General features: G+C 42.1%; 2 protein-coding genes and 1 long non-coding RNA gene across 3 annotated transcripts in view; all 3 read left to right on the top strand.

Annotated features, from left to right (window-relative positions):
- The window catches only part of LOC138974393 (uncharacterized), a 270,189-nt gene that overhangs the window by 87,389 nt on the left and 160,395 nt on the right, over nt 1-22,405 (top strand). The gene's annotated exons all lie outside the window — the stretch shown is intronic.
- On the top strand, nt 10,795-14,796 carry LOC138974395 (uncharacterized). The gene is made up of 4 exons (XM_070347112.1): nt 10,795-10,820; nt 11,321-11,484; nt 13,382-13,626; nt 13,792-14,796. Exons 1-4 carry the CDS (start codon nt 10,795-10,797, stop codon nt 14,794-14,796), a joined length of 1,440 nt encoding a protein of 479 aa, XP_070203213.1.
- Nucleotides 15,906-18,603, top strand: LOC138972395 (uncharacterized). Its single transcript, XR_011457595.1, has 2 exons — nt 15,906-16,259; nt 17,373-18,603. It is a non-coding gene; the product is annotated as an uncharacterized lncRNA (long non-coding RNA).

Genomic DNA, 22,405 nt, shown 5'->3' with positions numbered 1-22,405 from the left:
TCCTTTTCACTGTCACAGATAGCGTCCTTTTTCACTGTCACACATAGTGTCATTTTCACTGTTACACATAGTGTCCTATTCACTGTCACTCATAGTGTCCTATTCACAGTCACTCATAGTGTCCTATTCACTGTCACACATGGTGTCCTTTTCACTGTTACACATATTGTCCTATTCACAGTTACAAATAGTGTCCTATTCACTGTCACACATAGTGTCCTATTCACTGTCACTCATAGTGTCCTATACACTGTTACACATAATGTCCTATTCACTGTCACACATAGTGTCCTAATCACTGTCACACATAGTGTCCTATTCACTGTTACACATAGTGTCATTTTCACTGTCACTCATAGTGTCCTTTTCACTGTCACACATAGTGTCCTATTCACTGTCACACATAGTGTCCTTTTCGCTGTCACATATAGTGTCCTATTTACTGCCATGCATAGTGTCTTTTTCACTGTCACTCAGAGTGTCATATTCAATGTCACACATAATGTCTTATTCACTGTCACACATTGTGTCATATTCACTGTCACACATAGTGTCATTTTCACTGTCACGCATAGTGTCCTATTCACTGTCACACATATTGTCCTATTCACAGTCACACATATTGTTATATTCACTGTCACATATAGTGTCCTATTCACTGTCACACATATATTTCTATTCACTGTCACGCATAGTGTCCTTTTTATTGTCACACACAGTGTCCTACTTACTGTCACACATAGTGTTCTATTCACTGTCACAAATAGTGTCCTTTTCACTGTCACACATAGTGTCCTATTAACTGTCACACATATTGTCCTATTCACTGTCACGCATAGTGTCATATTCACTGTCACACCTATTGTCCTATTCACATTCACACATAGTGTCCATTTAACTGTCACACATCGTATCCTTTTCACTGTCAAACATAGTGTCCTTTTCACTGTCACACATAGTGTCCTATTGACTGTCACACATAGTGTCCTTTTCACTGTCACTCATAGTGTCCTTTTCACTGTTACACATATTGTCCTATTCCCTGTCACACACAGTGTCCTATCCACTGTCGCACAGAGTGTCATATCCACTGTCACACATAGTGTCCTATCCACTGTCACACAGATTGTACTATCGACTGTCACACACAGTGCCCTATCCACTGTCGCACAGAGTGTCCTATCGACTGTCACACACAGTGTCCTATTCCCTGTCACACACAGTGTCCTATCCACTGTCGCACAGAGTGTCCTATCGACTGTCACACACAGTGTCCGATTCCCTGTCACACACAGTGTCCTATCCACTGTCGCACAGAGTGTCCTATCGACTGTAAAACATAGTGTCCTATTCCCTGTCACACACAGTGTCCTATTCCCTGTCACACATAGTGACCTATCCACTGTTACACACAGTGTCCTATTCACTGTCACACACAGTGTTCTATTCACTGTCATACAGTGTCCTATTCACTGTCACACACAGTGTCCTATTCCCTGTCACACACAGTGTCCTATCCACTGTCGCACAGAGTGTCCTATCGACTGACACACACAGTGTCCTATTCCCTGTCACACACAGTGTCCTATGCACTGTCGCACATAGTGTCCTTTCCACTGTCGCACAGATTGTCCTATTTATTGTCACACAGAGTGTCATATTCACTGTCACACGTACATAATGTCCTAGTTACTGTCACGCATAACGTTTTATTCACTGTCACACATAGTGTCCTATTCACTGTTACACATAGTGTCCTATTCACTGTCATGCATAGTGTCCTTTTCACTGTCATGCATAGTGTCCGTTTCACTGTCACACATTGTACCCTATTAACTGTCACACATTGTGTCCTATTCACTGTCACACATAGTTTCCTTTTCACTGTCACTCGAAGTGTCCTTTTGACTGTCACACATAGTGTCATATTCACTGTCACACATAGTGTCCTATTTACTGCCATGCATAGTGTCCTTTTCACTGTTACACATAGTGTCCTTTTCACTGTCATGCATAGTGTCCTTTTCACTGTCATGCATAATGTCCTTTTCACTGTCATTCATAGTGTCCTATTCACTGTCACACATAGTGTCATATTCACTGTCACACATAGTGTCCTATTTACTGCCATGCATAGTGTCTTTTCCACTGTTACTCAGAGTGTCATATTCAATGTCACACATAATGTCTTATTCACTGTCACACATTGTGTCATATTCACTGTCACACATAGTTTCATTTTCACTGTCACTCATAGTGTCCTTTTCACTGTCACACATAGTGTCCTATTCACTGTCACACATAGTGTCCTTTTCACTGTCACACATAGTGTCCTATCCACTGTTAAACATAGTGTCCTTTTCACTGTCACTCATAGTGTCCTTTTCACTGTCACACAAAGTGTCATATTCACTGTCACACATAGTGTCCTATTTACTGCCATGCATAGTGTCCTTTTCACTGTTACACATAGTGTCCTTTTCACTGTCATGCATAGTGTCCTTTTCACTGTCATGCATAGTGTCCTTTTCACTGTCATGCATAGTGTCCTTTTCACTGTCATGCATATTGTCATTTTCAGTGTCATGCATAGTGTCCTATTCACTGTCATGCACAGTGTCCTTTTCACTGTCATTCATAGTGTCCTATTCACTGTCACTCATAGTGTCCTTTTCACTGTCACACACAGTGTCCTTTTCACTGTCATGCATAGTGTCCTTTTCACTGTCACATATATTGTCCTATTCACTGTCACTCATAGTGTCCTATTCACTGTCACACACAGTGTCATTTTCACTGTCACTCATAGTGTCCTTTTCACTGTCACACATAGTGTCCTATTCACTGTCACGCATAGTGTCCTTTTCACTGTCATGCATAGTGTCCTTTTCACTGTCATGAATAGTGTCCTATTAACTGTCACACATATTGTCATTTTAACTGTTACTCATAGTCTCCTTTTCACTGTCACACATAGTGTCCTATTCACTGTTACACATAGTGTCCTATTCACTGTCACACATAGTGTCTTTTTCACTGTCACTCGAAGTGTCCTTTTGACTGTCACACATAGTGTCATATTCACTGTCACACATAGTGTCCTATTTACTGCCATGCATAGTGTCTTTTCCACTGTCACTCAGAGTGTCATATTCAATGTCACACATAATGTCTTATTCACTGTCACACATTGTGTCATATTCACTGTCACACATAGTGTCATTTTCACTGTCACTCATAGTGTCCTTTTCACTGTCACACATAGTGTCCTATTCACTGTCACACATAGTGTCCTTTTCACTGTCACACATAGTGTCCTATCCACTGTTAAACATAGTGTCCTTTTCACTGTCACTCATAGTGTCCTTTTCACTGTCACACAAAGTGTCATATTCACTGTCACACATATTGTCCTATTTACTGCCATGCATAGTGTCCTTTTCACTGTTACACATAGTGTCCTTTTCACTGTCATGCATATTGTCATTTTCAGTGTCATGCATAGTGTCCTTTTCACTGTCATGCACAGTGTCCTTTTCACTGTCATTCATAGTGTCCTATTCACTGTCACACATAGTGTCCTTTTCACTGTCACTCATAGTGTCCTTTTCACTGTCACACACAGTGTCATTTTCACTGTCACTCATAGTGTCCTTTTCACTGTCACACACAGTGTCATTTTCACTGTCACTCATAGTGTCCTTTTCACTGTTACACACAGTGTCCTTTTCACTGTCATGCATAGTGTCCTTTTCAGTGTCATGCATAGTGTCCTATTCACTGTCACTCATAGTGCAGTGTCCTATTCACTGTCACTCATAGTGTCCTATTCACTGTCACTCATAGTGTTCTTTTCACTGTCATGCACAGTGTCCTTTTCACTGTCATGCACAGTGTCCTTTTCACTGTCATTCATAGTGTCCTATTCACTGTCACTCATAGTGTCCTTTTCACTGTCACACATAGTGTCCTATTCACTGTCACGCATAGTGTCCTTTTCACTGTCATGCATAGTGTCCTTTTCACTGTCATGAATAGTGTCCTATTAACTGTGACACATAGTGTCATTTTAACTGTTACTCATAGTCTCCTTTTCACTGTCACACATAGTGTCCTATTCACTGTTACACGTAGTGTCCTATTCACTGTCATACATAGTGTCATTTTCACTGTCACACATAGCGTACTTTTCCACTGTCACACATAGTGTCATTTTCACTTTTACACATAGTGTCCTATTCACTGTCACTCATAGTGTCCTATTCACAGTCACTCATAGTGTCCTATTCACTGTCACACATGGTGTCCTTTTCACTGTTACACATATTGTCCTGTTCACAGTTACAAATAGTGTCCTATTCACTGTCACACATAGTGTCCTATTCACTGTCACTCATAGTGTCATATCCACTGTTACACATAATGTCCTATTCACTGTCACACATAGTGTCCTAATCACTGTCACACATAGTGTCCTATTCACTGTTACACATAGTGTCATATTCACTGTTACACATAGTGTCCTATTTACAGTCACACATATTGTTATATTCACTGTCACATATAGATTTCTATTCACTGTCACGCATAGTGTCCTTTTTATTGTCACACACAGTGTCCTACTTACTGTCACACATAGTGTTCTATTCACTGTCACAAATAGTGTCATTTTCACTGTCACACATAGTGTCCTATTAACTGTCACACATATTGTCCTATTCACTGTCACGCATATTGTCATATTCACTGTCACACATATTGTCCTATTCACATTCACACATAGTGTCCATTTAACTGTCACACATCGTATCCTTTTCACTGTCAAACATAGTGTCCTTTTCACTGTCACACATATTTTCCTATTCACTGTCACACATAGTGTCCTTTTCACTGTCACTCATAGTGTCCTTTTCACTGTTACACATATTGTCCTATTCCCTGTCACACACAGTGTCCTATCCACTGTCGCACAGAGTGTCATATCTACTGTCACACATAGTGTCCTATCTACTGTCGCACAGAGTGTCATGTCGACTGTCACACACAGTGTCCTATTTCCTGTCACACACAGTGTCCTATCCACTGTCGCACAGAGTGTCCTATCCACTGTCATACACAGTGTCCTATCCACTGTCACACATAGTGTCCTTTTCACTGTCACACATAGTGTCACATCCACTGTTACACATAGTGTCCTTTTCACTGTCACTCATAGTGTCCTTTTCACTGTCACACATAGTGTCATATTCACTGCCACACATAGTGTCCTATTTACTGCCATGCATAGTGTTCTTTTCACTGTTACACATGGTGTCATTTTCACTGTCATGCATAGTGTCATTTTTACTGTCATGCATAGTGTCCTATTCACTGTCACACATAGTGTCCTTTTCACTGTCACTCATAGTGTCCTTTTCACTGTCACACACAGTGTCCTTTTCACTGTCATGCATAGTGTCCTTTTCACTGTCACATATATTCTCCTATTCACTGTCACTCATAGTGTCCTATTCACTGTCACACACCGTGTCCTTTTTACTGTCACTCATAGTGTCCTTTTTACTGTCACACATAGTGTCCTATCCACTGTCACCCATAGTGTCCTTTTCACTGTCATGCATAGTGTCCTTTTCACTGTCATGAATAGTGTTCTATTCACTGTTACACATAGTGTCATTTTAACTGTCACTCATAGTCTCCTTTTCACTGTCACACATAGTGTCATATTCACTGTTACACGTAGTATCCTATTCACTGTCATACATAGTGTCCTTTTCACTGTCACTCATAGCGTCCTTTTCACTGTCACACATAGTGTCCTTTTCACAATCACTCATAGTGTCATATTCACTGTCACACATAGTGTCCTTTTCACTGTTACACATATTGTCCTATTCACATTTACAAATAGTGTCCTATTCACTGTCACTCATAGTGTCCTATTCACTGTCACACACATTGTCCTATTTACTGTTACACATAGTGTCCTTTTCACTGTCAAACAAAGGGTCCTTTTCACTGTCACTCATAGTGTCCTATTCACTGTCACTCATAGTGTCCTATTCACTGTCACTCATATTGTCCTGTTCACTGTTACACATAGTGTCCTATTTACTGTCACACATAGTGTCATATCCACTGTCGCACAGAGTGTCCTATTCACTGTCACTCATAGTGTCCCATTCACTGTCACACATAGTGTCATTTTAACTGTTACTCATAGTCTCCTTTTCACTGTCACACATAGTGTCCTATTCACTGTTACACGTAGTGTCCTATTCACTGTCATACATAGTGTCCTTTTCACTGTCACACATAGCGTCCTTTTTCACTTTTACACATAGTGTCATTTTCACTTTTACACATAGTGTCCTATTCACTGCCACTCTTAGTGTCCTCTTCACTGTCACTCATAGTGTCCTATTCACTGTCACACATAGTGTCATTTTAACTGTTACTCATAGTCTCCTTTTCACTGTCACACATAGTGTCCTATTCACTGTTACACGTAGTGTCCTATTCACTGTCACACATAGTGTCATATTCACTGTCACACATAGTGTCCTATTTACTGCCATGCATAGTGTCTTTTCCACTGTCACTCAGAGTGTCATATTCAATGTCACACATAATGTCTTATTCACTGTCACACATTGTGTCATATTCACTGTCACACATAGTGTCATTTTCACTGTCACTCATAGTGTCCTTTTCACTGTCACACATAGTGTCCTATTCACTGTCACACATAGTGTCCTTTTCACTGTCACACATAGTGTCCTATCCACTGTTAAACATAGTGTCCTTTTCACTGTCACTCATAGTGTCCTTTTCACTGTCACACAAAGTGTCATATTCACTGTCACACATATTGTCCTATTTACTGCCATGCATAGTGTCCTTTTCACTGTTACACATAGTGTCCTTTTCACTGTCATGCATATTGTCATTTTCAGTGTCATGCATAGTGTCCTTTTCACTGTCATGCACAGTGTCCTTTTCACTGTCATTCATAGTGTCCTATTCACTGTCACACATAGTGTCCTTTTCACTGTCACTCATAGTGTCCTTTTCACTGTCACACACAGTGTCATTTTCACTGTCACTCATAGTGTCCTTTTCACTGTCACACACAGTGTCATTTTCACTGTCACTCATAGTGTCCTTTTCACTGTTACACACAGTGTCCTTTTCACTGTCATGCATAGTGTCCTTTTCAGTGTCATGCATAGTGTCCTATTCAATGTCACTCATAGTGCAGTGTCCTATTCACTGTCACTCATAGTGTCCTATTCACTGTCACTCATAGTGTTCTTTTCACTGTCATGCACAGTGTCCTTTTCACTGTCATGCACAGTGTCCTTTTCACTGTCATTCATAGTGTCCTATTCACTGTCACTCATAGTGTCCTTTTCACTGTCACACATAGTGTCCTATTCACTGTCACGCATAGTGTCCTTTTCACTGTCATGCATAGTGTCCTTTTCACTGTCATGAATAGTGTCCTATTAACTGTCACACATAGTGTCATTTTAACTGTTTCTCATAGTCTCCTTTTCACTGTCACACATAGTGTCCTATTCACTGTTACACGTAGTGTCCTATTCACTGTCATACATAGTGTCCTTTTCACTGTCACACATAGCGTACTTTTCCACTGTCACACATAGTGTCATTTTCACTTTTACACATAGTGTCCTATTCACTGTCACTCATAGTGTCCTATTCACAGTCACTCATAGTGTCCTATTCACTGTCACACATGGTGTCCTTTTCACTGTTACACATATTGTCCTGTTCACAGTTACAAATAGTGTCCTATTCACTGTCACACATAGTGTCCTATTCACTGTCACTCATAGTGTCATATCCACTGTTACACATAATGTCCTATTCACTGTCACACATAGTGTCCTAATCACTGTCACACATAGTGTCCTATTCACTGTTACACATAGTGTCATATTCACTGTTACACATAGTGTCCTATTTACAGTCACACATATTGTTATATTCACTGTCACATATAGATTTCTATTCACTGTCACGCATAGTGTCCTTTTTATTGTCACACACAGTGTCCTACTTACTGTCACACATAGTGTTCTATTCACTGTCACAAATAGTGTCATTTTCACTGTCACACATAGTGTCCTATTAACTGTCACACATATTGTCCTATTCACTGTCACGCATATTGTCATATTCACTGTCACACATATTGTCCTATTCACATTCACACATAGTGTCCATTTAACTGTCACACATCGTATCCTTTTCACTGTCAAACATAGTGTCCTTTTCACTGTCACACATATTTTCCTATTCACTGTCACACATAGTGTCCTTTTCACTGTCACTCATAGTGTCCTTTTCACTGTTACACATATTGTCCTATTCCCTGTCACACACAGTGTCCTATCCACTGTCGCACAGAGTGTCATATCTACTGTCACACATAGTGTCCTATCTACTGTCGCACAGAGTGTCATGTCGACTGTCACACACAGTGTCCTATTTCCTGTCACACACAGTGTCCTATCCACTGTCGCACAGAGTGTCCTATCCACTGTCATACACAGTGTCCTATCCACTGTCACACATAGTGTCCTTTTCACTGTCACACATAGTGTCACATCCACTGTTACACATAGTGTCCTTTTCACTGTCACTCATAGTGTCCTTTTCACTGTCACACATCGTGTCATATTCACTGCCACACATAGTGTCCTATTTACTGCCATGCATAGTGTTCTTTTCACTGTTACACATGGTGTCATTTTCACTGTCATGCATAGTGTCATTTTTACTGTCATGCATAGTGTCCTATTCACTGTCACACATAGTGTCCTTTTCACTGTCACTCATAGTGTCCTTTTCACTGTCACACACAGTGTCCTTTTCACTGTCATGCATAGTGTCCTTTTCACTGTCACATATATTCTCCTATTCACTGTCACTCATAGTGTCCTATTCACTGTCACACACCGTGTCCTTTTTACTGTCACTCATAGTGTCCTTTTTACTGTCACACATAGTGTCCTATCCACTGTCACCCATAGTGTCCTTTTCACTGTCATGCATAGTGTCCTTTTCACTGTCATGAATAGTGTTCTATTCACTGTTACACATAGTGTCATTTTAACTGTCACTCATAGTCTCCTTTTCACTGTCACACATAGTGTCATATTCACTGTTACACGTAGTATCCTATTCACTGTCATACATAGTGTCCTTTTCACTGTCACTCATAGCGTCCTTTTCACTGTCACACATAGTGTCCTTTTCACAATCACTCATAGTGTCATATTCACTGTCACACATAGTGTCCTTTTCACTGTTACACATATTGTCCTATTCACATTTACAAATAGTGTCCTATTCACTGTCACTCATAGTGTCCTATTCACTGTCACACACATGGTCCTATTTACTGTTACACATAGTGTCCTTTTCACTGTCAAACAAAGGGTCCTTTTCACTGTCACTCATAGTGTCCTATTCACTGTCACTCATAGTGTCCTATTCACTGTCACTCATATTGTCCTGTCCACTGTTACACATAGTGTCCTATTTACTGTCACACATAGTGTCATATCCACTGTCGCACAGAGTGTCCTATTCACTGTCACTCATAGTGTCCCATTCACTGTCACACATAGTGTCATTTTAACTGTTACTCATAGTCTCCTTTTCACTGTCACACATAGTGTCCTATTCACTGTTACACGTAGTGTCCTATTCACTGTCATACATAGTGTCCTTTTCACTGTCACACATAGCGTCCTTTTTCACTTTTACACATAGTGTCATTTTCACTTTTACACATAGTGTCCTATTCACTGCCACTCTTAGTGTCCTATTCACTGTCACTCATAGTGTCCTATTCACTGTCACACATAGTGTCATTTTAACTGTTACTCATAGTCTCCTTTTCACTGTCACACATAGTGTCCTATTCACTGTTACACGTAGTGTCCTATTCACTGTCACACATAGTGTCATTTTCACTTTTACACATAGTGTCCTATTCACTGTCACTCATAGTGTCCTATTTACTGTCACACACATTGTCCTATTTACTGTTACACATAGTGTCCTTTTCACTGTCAAACAAAGGGTCCTTTTCACTGTCACTCATAGTGTCCTATTCACTGTCACTCATAGTGTCCTATTCACTGTCACTCATATTGTCCTTTTCACTGTTACACATAGGGTCCTATTTACTGTCACACATAGTGTCATATCCACTGTCGCACAGAGTGTTCTATTTACTGTTACACATAGTGTCCTATTCACTGTTACGCATAGTGTCCTATTAACAGTCACACCTGATGTTCTATTCACTGTCACACATAGTGTCCTATTCCCTGTTACAGATAGTGTACTATTCACTGTCACACATAGTGTCCTATTTACTGTCACACATAGTGTTATATTCACTGTCATGCATAGTGTCCTATTTACTGTCACACCTGATGTTCTCTTCACTTTCACACATAGTTTCCTATTCCCTGTTACACATAGTGTACTATTTACTGTCACACATAATGTTCTATTCACTGTCACACAAAGTGTCATAATCACTGTCACACATAGTGTTCTTTTCACTGTCACACATTGTGTCCTTTTCACTGTCACACATAGTGTCCTATTCACAGCAATTGTTTGGTCAGAAATATACCTGTGTTTGAAGATCAGTCTTTCTTCTGCTCAAAAATGTGTTTCAAGAATCTGAGCAATGTTTGGGTATGACGCCATGCCTACCCCTTAAAATTGGCGTTTGTGGACGGCATGAATCACTTCCAACCGTCAAAACGGTGACTTAAGAATGATAGTTTGCATTTTTTACACAAAAAAGTGTATTTGGTGTCACACCTAAGACTTTAAAATTGGCAATCTAGTGGCTGCTCCGCCTGGCGTCATGCATTATGTAGGGAGGCCCACTGTCGTAAGCGTGAACAGACCACAGAAGGCCATTTTTAAAGTGCTGTAAACAGCTTCAAAATCAAGCAATGTTCTTATAATTTAGGTTTTTAATGTAAACCTAATTATAGAAACGCTGTGCAAAGTTTGAAGCCTGTTAGAAGTATACATTTGGAGGTATTGGACTGTAAAGCTTTCTCACAACTGGGAAGCTTGTGTACAGGGCGACAAATTAAAAAAAAACCCATAAGAAATGACCTTTTCGGTTTTATTTTATAAAACAGATTGCAGCAAACACAAATGTATCATAGTTGAACCAATAAACGCAATAAAAAGGGTATTCATAGCCGATTGCAATTGTAGGCTATATAGACGTTATTACACTAAATTTAAGAAACGCGGAGCAAAAGAACAAGCCATTTGAGGTGAATACCAGAATGGCATTGTTCAGCCACGAGATTGGAGCAACCCATGCATCTCTCCAGAAGTTTGGAGCAGTTTTGGGGATGCCAGCCCCAGTTTTGACGAGCTTCCAAGCAGCTGATAAGCGGGTTACTGGTATGTATTATTTCATCCTTTGAGAACTTTGCAAAGATTACGCAATGGTTGTTGATGTTTTGTTGTTGTTCTGTTGGTGTGTGTTGTTCAGGTGCACTGCAAACTAAAACACACATTCACACAAGTGAAACTTGCTTGTTGTCATAACTCTTGTGTCCATCATCCGTTTGTATTGCATAACATGTGAGATAGCAGTACTAGCTGGTTATATTTACACGCTTCAAGTCACTTCTGAAAATCTTGTTCACATGATCATTGAAACTATTCACAACTAACTGCACACACACACACACACACACACACACACACACACACACACACACACACACACACACACACACACACACACACACACACACATACACACACACACACACACACACACACACACACACACACACACATACACACACATTTCTTTTTCTCAGAACAATTGTTTTGTTCAAGAAAGTTCGGGGAGGGTAGTGGTCCTATTTTACTGTTTAACACTAGGGCTTTAAGCTCATGATCAAAATAGATCATATCAGGTTTACACAAGCTTTTGTGATCTTAATACTGAAATGCAAACAAAAGCACACACAAAAGCAATCAATGAATATCTAATATGACACAGCTTGCGATGTAATATTTTGTTTAACCTACATATAGTATACATGTACCGTAAAGTACCTTGTAAGCGCCCAGTATCGAGTAAGCGCCCACCCCCCATTTTTAGTCCAAAACCGTGCATAGGGTATGGTACCTTGTAAGCGCCCACCCTCCACTTTACACCATTGAAATCAGGAGAAATAAAAATTCCGCACTTGATCTGCTAGTTTTGTGAATGATTTCCCTTTCTTGTAAACCCTATCAAACGCCTGCAAGTCAATGATTACAAGATGCCGCGGATAAAATCGTACACCGTTGCATTTAAGCTGTCAGCTCTTGACTATTTGGATAATAACGCCAATGGAAATGTGTCGCAAACAGCAAGTGAGTTTGGGGTAGATAGAAAAAGGATACGAAAATCGCGAAAGAATCGCGATACCCTGTTACGTCACCAGGCCGGAAAGGAAACTGAAGAAGAAGCTCTCTCTCTCTCTCTGATCTCTCTCTCTCTCTCTCTCTCTCTCTCTCTCTCTCTCTCTCTCTCTCTCTCTCTCTCCTCTCTCTCTCTCTCCCTCTCTCTCTCTCTCTCTCTCTCTCTCTCTCTCTCTCTCTCTCTCTCTCTCTCTCTCTCTCTCTCTCTCTCTCTCTCTCTCTCTCTTTCTGTCGAAAACAGTCTTCGGCCAAGTAAAATAGACTGCTGCCCATATCCAGAAGACGGCACCTCTGCAGACAAGAAAAGGATGCGACGACATTTGTCTCCCCAAGCTCTTCTAATGACAATACGAACAAGAAAAACAATGGAAGATGTAAAAAGAAAGAAGATATGATTACGAAGTGATCAAAGATCACATTTCTTACTGAAAACTGCTCGTGCATAGGGTGTAGTACCTAGTAAGCGCCCACCCCCTACTTTGGGTCGGAATTGGTGCACAGGGGGGGTGGGCGCTTACAAGGTACTTTACGGTACTTGCATGCTTTCTGCTCCCAAATTGAAGAAGCATCTTACGAAATGAAAGTTCTCAAAATTCTCCCAGGGATAAGAGCAAGTGAAAAAGTGGTTCCAGAATGACAATAGTCTAACTGATTTTGTCATAATGAGCAGTGGTAAATTATATCCCTGCCAGGACTTGCTTTGCAGGAAATACCAACATGTGAATATATGATTTATTTATTCTTTCTTTCTTTATTTGGTGTTTAACGTCGTTTTCAACCACGAAGGTTATATCGCGACGAATTTATTTATTACATAGGTGGTCTCTTTCACATCTGTAGAATAAAGACAAATTCTGATTTTGTGTTTACTTTTCAGAAGCTGAGGTGGAAGCTGGAGAAGAGGCCCTTTTTCAAAGTGCCAACCACATCCGCAAGGCATACGCCGAGGTCGACCCAGACCCGCAGGAGACCATTGCCATCACGGTCTTATTTGATGGGACATGGCAGAAGAGGGGCTTCACTTCCCTGTACGGAGTTGGGGTCGTCATTGACGTCCTTACAGGACTGGTTGTGGACTTCCACGTGATGTCCAAGTATTGCCATGCCTGCAAGCTTCAGGAGGCGCAGAACCTTCCACGTGATGTCCAAGTATTGCCATGCCTGCAAGCTTCAGGAGGCGCAGAACCTTCCACGTGATGTCCAAGTATTGCCATGCCTGCAAGCTTCAGGAGGCGCAGAACCTTCCACGTGATGTCCAAGTATTGCCATGCCTGCAAGCTTCAGGAGGCGCAGAACCTTCCAGCTGAGGAGATGGAAGCCTGGCGTGCAGCCCATGCTCCAAAGTGCTGCAGAAACCATCATGCTTCAAGCAAAGCCATGGAGCAGGAAGCCACCAAGGTGCTGTGGGGTAGGTCAGTCAGGTCACATAATTTTCGCTCCACCGAAATGCTGTGTGACGGGGATTCATCGGCCTTCAAAGCTGTGGTGGAGCTGGACCTTTACCCAGGTGTGCATGTCGAGAAGTTAGACTGCATCAACCATGCACATAAACACATGGGTAGTGCCCTCAGGAAGCTGACCAAGGATAAGCGACTGGGTGGCAAAGGAGTGGGGCGCCTTACAGAAGGAAAATGCGACAGCATGCACAATTATTATTGGGGGGCCATCATTAACAATCTGGACAATATCGACAGGATGCGTTCCTCAGTGTGGTCAACCCTCTTCCACTGCATGTCGACAGATGAGAGGCCATATCACCACAGGTGCCCTTCCTCTCCTGACACCTGGTCCTTCTACCAGAAAGCCCTCATCTCTGGCGAAGAGCCTCCAGCTCACAAGGACAACGCCTGCCACACCTACTTGGCTCCTGAAGTCGCAGAGAAGATGGTGCCTGTCTTCAGGAGGATGTCAGATGAGGCTCTCCTGAAGAGAATGCAAGATGGGGGGACACAGGACACTAACGAGTCCCTGAACAACCTGGTGTGGCTGAGGTGCCCCAAGACCATCTTCATGGGTAAAGGGCGTGTAGACGGTGCAACCGCAAGGGCAGTGGCGGTGTTCAACGAGGGGGCCTTCGAAATCACCCGAGTCCTGAACTCTCTGTACGTGGACCTCGCACAGTCCACCCTCGAGTCGCTGGACAAGAGGGACCGACGCAGAATTTGCCAAGTTCACGCTGCTGCCACTGCACATGCCAGGGACCAGCGCAGGGACTACGCCCGCCAGCGTCATGTAGCGGTCCGAGCCGAACATGCGCGGGAAGGCCAGGTCTACGGCCCTGGGATGGCCTAACAAGAACATTTTGGCAAGTGCCAAGCTCAATGGCAAACCAGAAATGGGCATACTCATATGCATATTGCTAATGACATATTACCACTATGACCTTTAAAACAGTGATTAATATTTTTGTTTTGTTTTGTTGTATGCTGTTTTCCTTCTTTCTATGTTATTCAGTAAGACTTGATTTTGTTGATGAAACTGTGCATACATCTTGAGTATGTTATTTTCTTCAATATGTTCAGAGCGCATTGTGGAATATGTGCGTGTGTAAGAAGTTAAATAAATTGTTCGGCCGTTTTTTCATGAAATTCAACATCACTCATTGTTATCACTGATAGAGACATCCAGATTCACCTTCGTCAAATGTTCGTGAGTTCCAATCTTCGCGAGTTTGTTGAAGTGGTGACGTCACATCCCGTCACATTCCATCACGCTCACCACTCTTTAATTTCGGTCCAGATCTACGCGAAGTTTTTCGTGCGCGTTTGTCTGTTTTTCAAAAGAGTGATGCCCCCTGTTGATACCAAGTTATCGCCCCTATCTGTTACCAACTGTAAGCAACATGGCGGAAACAGCAGCGAAAATTGAAGGTACGTCCATTTTAATCGTGTAATGCCTGTTTTGAGCAAGTTAGATTGATATTGTTTGGTCAAGTGTTTGATGATTTATTTTCTCTATCATACCCTTACAAGTTACAGGATGAAATCGATCATGTTTAGTTAGTTCTGGTTCTGGAATGGAAAAGTTGCAGGGGCCAATTTTGGCCATCGTCGTAACTGTAAGTGGGGCAGCGCTCCCTATCAATGCAAAACTAGCTATCTACTTTAAAACATGGTTAAAATGGGGTTCTGGGGGGAAGTTTAGAACACTCCCGATTTGCCAATCGCCGTGGAGAAGGCGTTGGCAGTTCTGATGTGTGTTGTGGTGTCATTGAGATTGTAGCAATTTTCAATGTCCAAATCCTTGGCGGAAGATTTTAGCTCATCTGTGTTATGGTTTGGTTGATCCATTCTTGCAAGGATAGTGGAGGCAGAACAATAGGAGGCTTGAACGCACGTTTTATTCCACCATCTTGAATCAGGGGAAGGGAAGTTACTCCACGAGTACAGATACATATTGTCACAAACTCTGCCCAAGTCCAGCCATGACTTATTTTGTAATTCGTGCATGAGCTGGGTTTCGTGCGGTTTTGGCTTAGATGAGTGCCTATACAGTGACTCAGTGTGTGTCCGTGGATATGGACAGCCAATCGCGGGAGGGTATTCACGCACGTGGTGTTGCGTGGTGCGTGAACGAGTCACAGGCTCGAAGGTCACTGCTGTGTAAAACTGTGAAGGAAACGGATGGTTGATGTGAATGCTCTATCCGGCCGACCGGCGTGTTGATGTTTTATACAACCCCGGAGACAAGTTGTGTTCCAGCTGTCTTGGTGTGGCTTCAAGGGTTCTACGGGTGGTCAGTCCTCGAACGGCAAGGTGTGTTGAAATTCTGTAGTTTTTCTCTCCTTCCGTGCTCAGAGTCAAAATTTTTTGGTTCGAAAATGTTTGTGTATGAGAGAGTTTTAGTTTTTTAGTTTCCTCGGTTGGTGTCATTTTATGTGTAGGGTGTCTGGGGTAGAAAGGGGAGAGGGGGAATGGGAAACGAGGGAAAGGGGGTGGACAGTTTTTCATTGTGCAAGAAGTGTGGAGAGCGAGTAGGCTGGTGGAAAGAAGAAAAGAGGTGTCAGCAGTTACTGCGAGTGAACCCATGTGTGGGAAGGATTTATTTTTATGGAGGGTGAATTTAAGGTAGAGAGCGTTAACTCCAGAGAATGAGTCGTGTAGTAGTTGCAAGTGCGGAAAATTGGACACGAGGTACGGGAGGTGTAAACGGGTGTTATGAGATGTGCAAAGTAGGCAAGCTGTTTGAGTAAACGGAGAAATGTAAACTGAAGGTGGAGTCGGGTGAAATACGGGAGTTCACTGTCAAGACAGAAGACGGGGGGTTGGTTTTGAATATGTGACGTCATCACGGTTAGAGAAAGAGGGAAGAACGAGGTGCCACTATGTAATATGACTTAAATTCATAAGGGGTGAGGGAAGTGGCGTTGTTTGTGAAGGGGCTGCTTGTGAATGGTTGGGTCAAATAGTGGAATAGGAATTGTTTATTATGGGGGCAGCCATGTTGTATTGATTTGTGAAATGAGAGTGTAAATACTTTGTACATTTATATTGATGATGGTGTATTTACAATTGTATAAAAGTAAAGACTATAATTAGGTATTTAAGGGAGTGAAAATTGTAAGAATTATTACATAATTGGTCATGTTGGGACTCTGGTATTTTTGATAATGATGTTGTGGTTAAAGTTAAATAGTAACTTTGATGAGATGGCCAGGGTGGTTAATTAAGTAGTTAATTATGGTAATTAATGAGTAATTAAGTAAAGAGGGGACTTTGTAAGTTGATGAGTATTGATACTTATGGGAAGTCAAATGAGGGAGATATTGTTGTTAGGAGAGTTAATTTATGGACTTTGTGGGTAAGGGGAGATAATTGAAGTATTGTTGGGGGAACAAGTAGTTATACTTGGCTTTGTTCCTACGACAGCGTTCAAGCACAGAAGTGTGAGCTGTGGAGCGTTCAAGCACAGAAGTGTGAGCTGTGGAGCGTTCAAGCACAGAAGCGGGGCTGTGGGAGAGTCCAAGCCAGGAGAGACAAACGACACAAGAGACAGCATGAGTTTCCGGGTGCAAGATGCTTCCGGCTCTATACCCGGGAGGAAGGCGTGTTAGTTGGTGGGGTTTTTGACCACCGGTGTGTCGCAAGTGTGAGCTGTGGAGGTGAGGTGGCCCACCGTCAGTGGGTAAAGTGGTGGAAGGTGCTGGCATTCTATTGCCACGAGCAGTCTGTGCACAAGAATATATTATGGCATCTGTGTGCCTGAGTTATGCAGCTGTGGCTTCAATAAGCACTGTGACCTATAAGTGAGTTTAAATACATTAAAGACATGGAGATTTTGCAAGTGTTAGAGGAAACCAGGTAGAAATTGACTATTAATTAAATATTAGGTTAGAAATTTAGTACCAGGCCTGGTTAATTACATTTCAACGGGATTAATCTGGAGTGTCTTTATTTTTTTCGAGCGACGTTTGATTTTGTGGATCGGCGAGATTTGAAACTGGACTTTGATGTGAAACGTCATGATCACTACGCACGAAGAGAAAATTATGTAGTGATATGGTAATTTGTTGTTATGAAGTAAGGTTGTTACGTGGTGGATTAATGTGAGTGTGTTATTGATGAATTAATGTTCGTACCATTTATTGTGTTGAAATAAGTGGAAGAAAATTGAGGGTTTTGTTATTTAAAGTTAAGTTAATTAGTATTACTGGTGGCTGGGCCTACTGGTTTCATGTGTAGCTGCGTTTGGCGTTGATCTTATGCATCAAGGTTGAAGGCAGTGTAGCAGTAAACGTCGGTAGTCCCTATCACGAGGTATTAGGTTAAACATAAGTTAGAAATAAAAGTTAGTTAATAAATAACGGGGGTAATTGATTAATGTAGGTGAAGATAAGCGGATTTTTAGTTGAGATAAATTTATAAAGAGACATCTTGATTTTTCGGGATTAGGGAATTAAGGTGGTAAATGGTAATATTTAGGGGTATTTACAGTTCTATTAGTATCAAGTTATAAATTCTCATAGCCATTTTGTTTCGTTAAAACTTTAAGATAATTCTTCCTACTTCATCTATCTTTGATTTTGAGCGATTGTGATTGGGTGTGAATGTGAATGCGGTGATGTCGTGTGTGTAAATAATAAACTTTGGTTTGAATGTTGCCTGGGTGTGGAGTCAGTGATTAGAGTAAGAGTGGTTGATTGTGTCTCAGTGTTTTGTACGATAAAAGGTATTCCTATACCTCTCCCAAAACTTAGGGGAGTTACACATATTAGAAGTAGTCTCCCATTTAGTTATCTTTGAAATTATACTTAGAACATTTAGGACAAAATGTTACATCTCCCTTTTTTTCAAATGAGCATTTTCATAATGCGTTAAGTAAACGCTGGACTAGAAAAACTTGTTTTAAGCGTTGACATTACTATTCATATGATAACACTTATAATTGGTTATGCAGAATAGATTACAAGATGTTCTGATTGCACTGATAATTGGTTAGGCACAATCAAATAATTCACATACAAATTGATGCGGGCTGGTAACGCCCTACAGGGTATTTCACCTGAGTATTTTGGCACACTGTAACACAACCCTAGTGTATTGTGTATGCGTGTTTGAAAGTATGTTTGTTGTCTATTCTTCACTTATTCCGAAGAATAATGAATCACAGGTTCCGTAGGAGTCACATGTCCATTTTATCAGGAGCCTTAATGCGACGGCCTGACTTGGTGATGTAAACACCGTGTGTTGGCGCGGTTGGTGCAACATCAGGTGGGATGTCCGACAAGGTAGTTGGTGTTGGGCTGATGGTCTCTGGTGGTAGTGGTGTCGTCTTCTTCAAGAAGCTGCGGTTGCGACGGTAGGTGCTGCCATTGCTGGTTTCAACCACAAATGATCGCAGTTCGCTGCTCTGTGCTGTGATGGTGGCAGGCTGCCACTCACTGCCTTTGGCGAGTTGGACCTGCACTGTTTCGCCGAGCTTCACTGGTGGTAGCAGTTTGGAGCCGCGGTCGTAATACTGCTTCATTTTGGCCTGTTTCTCTTCACGTCTGATGGTGATACCCGCATCGGTGATGGTCTTGGGTTGCAGATGCTGCTTCGTCGTTGGCAAGATAGAGCGCAGTCGTCTTCCCATCAGAAGTTTGGCTGGGGAAGCTATGTTGTCCACTGGTGAGTTGCGATATTCGAGTATGCCTTGCAGAGCACTGGCTCCACTGGCTTTGGCCTTGGTCATGATGTGTTTGACCGTTTGGACTGTTCTCTCTGCCAGGCCGTTCGACTGGGGATATCCAGGGCTGGAGGTAACATGTTGGAAGTCCCAGGTAGTGGCGAAGTTCTCGAACTTTGCTGCTGAGTACTGTGGGCCGTTGTTGCTCACAAGTGTCTCAGGGATGCCGTGTCGAGCAAAGTGTGCTGACAGTTTCCGTATGACGGCAGATGAAGTTGTTGAGTGCAGCTGGTTGACTTCAAAGTAGCGGCTGTAGTAGTCGACCGTCACGAGGTAGTCTTTTTTGTCCCAGGTGAAGAGGTCGGTAGCAACTTTTTGCCATGGTCGGGATGGGATGCTGTGGGGTACAAGAGGCTCCTTGGGGTTTGCTTTCTGGTGTTTATTACATATATGACAGGAAGCGACGAGTTGGTGTATGTCTGTCGACATGCCTGGCCAGAAAAGAATCTCTCTTGCTCTTTGTTTCGTCTTTTCAATCCCGAGGTGGCTGGAGTGTATATTTCTGAGCATGTCGGGACGAAATGACAGTGGGATGAAGATTTTCTCTCCTTTCAGGATGATGCCGTCGATGATAGAAAGCTCGTCTCTGAGACCATCTCAGATACTGGGTAACAGAAGTGGTACACAAGTTTAAAAAAAAGAAATTGCAGAAAAACTGATGAAATGGTTTATAATTATAATAAAGAGCAGTTCGAAAACGCGTTCCGCATTTATAACTTTTTTTTTTTTTTTAAATTGCAGATTGACGGAATTTCCGTCAGACTTATTTTCAGATTGACGGGCTAGTTTCACCCATGTACTATTCAATGAAATGTATTGAGGGTAGCAAGCAATGAATCGTACACGCATCCGATTGTGCATCGTTCGTCACACTGGAAACACAGAAAGCTGCAGTGCCGAAGGGCAGTCATGTTCAAAATCGTCGCTTATTTTAAGCAATATGCGCCATCGGCTTCAAATACTGATTGAAACTTATTTATACAACATTGAATTATTATTTACTGATCATATTTTGGTTCCAGCAAGTCCAGCAGTTTCGCAACACGCAAATAAAACAGAGTAGAACGGTGCAGATCACGTTTCGTCACAGGAACGAAACCGGAAACGACCCAGTTTACAATCCGAATTTCTAGTCCATACGGGTCAGATCTTAGCTATTTTTATAGCTGACCTCGTTCTCGCATGCTATGTGTGCGTACTGGAACAGGCTTTCGAAACCCGTCTCGTGGTAGTGTCAAAAATAGGCCGCGATCACGTTCGTAACATACGGAACCGAAGCGAAAGTTCCGCCAGATAAAAGCGTCCTGTGCAATGATTTATTAATCTGCGCATTACTGCAGATTACTAATCGAAAGTATGACATTTTGCACATGATTTCAACTCCCACATAGCATGAGTTTACACAGGTGAGGTGACGTGTCTTCATGATTGTGAGAGGGCCCCCTCTGGACACGAATGTGACGAACGAATGTACTTTTTTTCCCCTTCGCTTCTCTTGAATACCCTAAGTCAAAAAACATTTTCTTTAATGCCTACTTCAAAATGAACTTACTTTACAACTTCAAGTGCTCTTTTACGGTTTTAGAGCTCTATGATTTTTGCCTCAGCTTTTTAACAAAGATGCGTGGGGTCTCTGTGTCCCGCTTTTCAGCGCCATTTTGACACCTATTTCCAAAGTTTCTACGTCTATAATAAAATAATGATTTACTTTGCACATAATCAAATGTCATTTTTAGATACTAGAATGTATATACAGTGATCCCACACTGCCTATTTTAGACACCAGAAAGCGTGATTGAAGTAAATTGCAAAATTACAGAGGCACCTCAACAATTTGCGGGTGTTACCCAGTATCTAAGATGGTCTCACCTGTAATTACAACATTCTAGGATGTTCTGAGGACACTCTTGGCGTTGTTCAGGCCAGCCGTTTTGAATAGCTGCCTTTAGTTGATGGAGCTCTTGGTTTTGTTGTGTAGCCTCGCGTAATTTCTCCATCTTGGTGTCACTGATTGGAAGGTTCTTGATTACAGAATGCACCTGTACGTTGAGGTCTTCGGAGACGTCGTCGCCAGGTTCGGCGGGAATGAATTTGCACGACAGTGTGTCCGCAACAGGGATGTTCTTTCCCGGAACGTGTACGATTTTCAGGCTGTACTTCTGAAGCTGTAGAAGCATGCGCTGAAGTATGGGCGGTGCAGCTGCTAGGGGCTTCTTGGTGATACTCTCTAGTGGTTTGTGGTCGGAGTGGACGATGACTTCACGGCCGTAGAGATATTGGTGGAATCTGCGACAACCGAAACGAATGGCGTACAGCTCCTTCTCAATTTGAGCATAGTTCTGTTCTGTTTGGGTCAGTGCTTTCGACGCGAAGGCTACAGGGTTGTTGTCTTGGAATATTGCAGCCCCAAGTCCAAACTTGCTGGCGTCTACCTCGAGTCTGACTTCCTTCTTTGGTTCAAAAAAGGCGAGACCAGGTTGACTGGTGATTATGTTCTTGACTTTCTGTAGTGCCGTCTTTTGCTGATCATCCCAAATGAACTCTGCGTCTTCTTTGAGAAGATCGCGCATCAGCTTGGTTGTCTCAGAGAGCTGTGGTGCAAACTTTGCCAGGTAGGTGATCATACCTAGCATGGTCTGGAGCTCCTTTTTGTCGTTTGGTCGAGGCATGTCGATATATACTGACTCTTCATCTTCTTCCTCCTCTATGGTGTGGACCTTCTCCCTTTTCGTTT

The sequence above is a fragment of the Littorina saxatilis genome, linkage group LG8 (genome assembly GCF_037325665.1).
Source record: "Littorina saxatilis isolate snail1 linkage group LG8, US_GU_Lsax_2.0, whole genome shotgun sequence".
NCBI lineage: Eukaryota > Metazoa > Mollusca > Gastropoda > Littorinimorpha > Littorinidae > Littorina > Littorina saxatilis.
The sequence above is the reverse complement of the archived record's forward strand: the minus strand, read 5'-3'. Positions and strand labels throughout refer to the sequence as shown.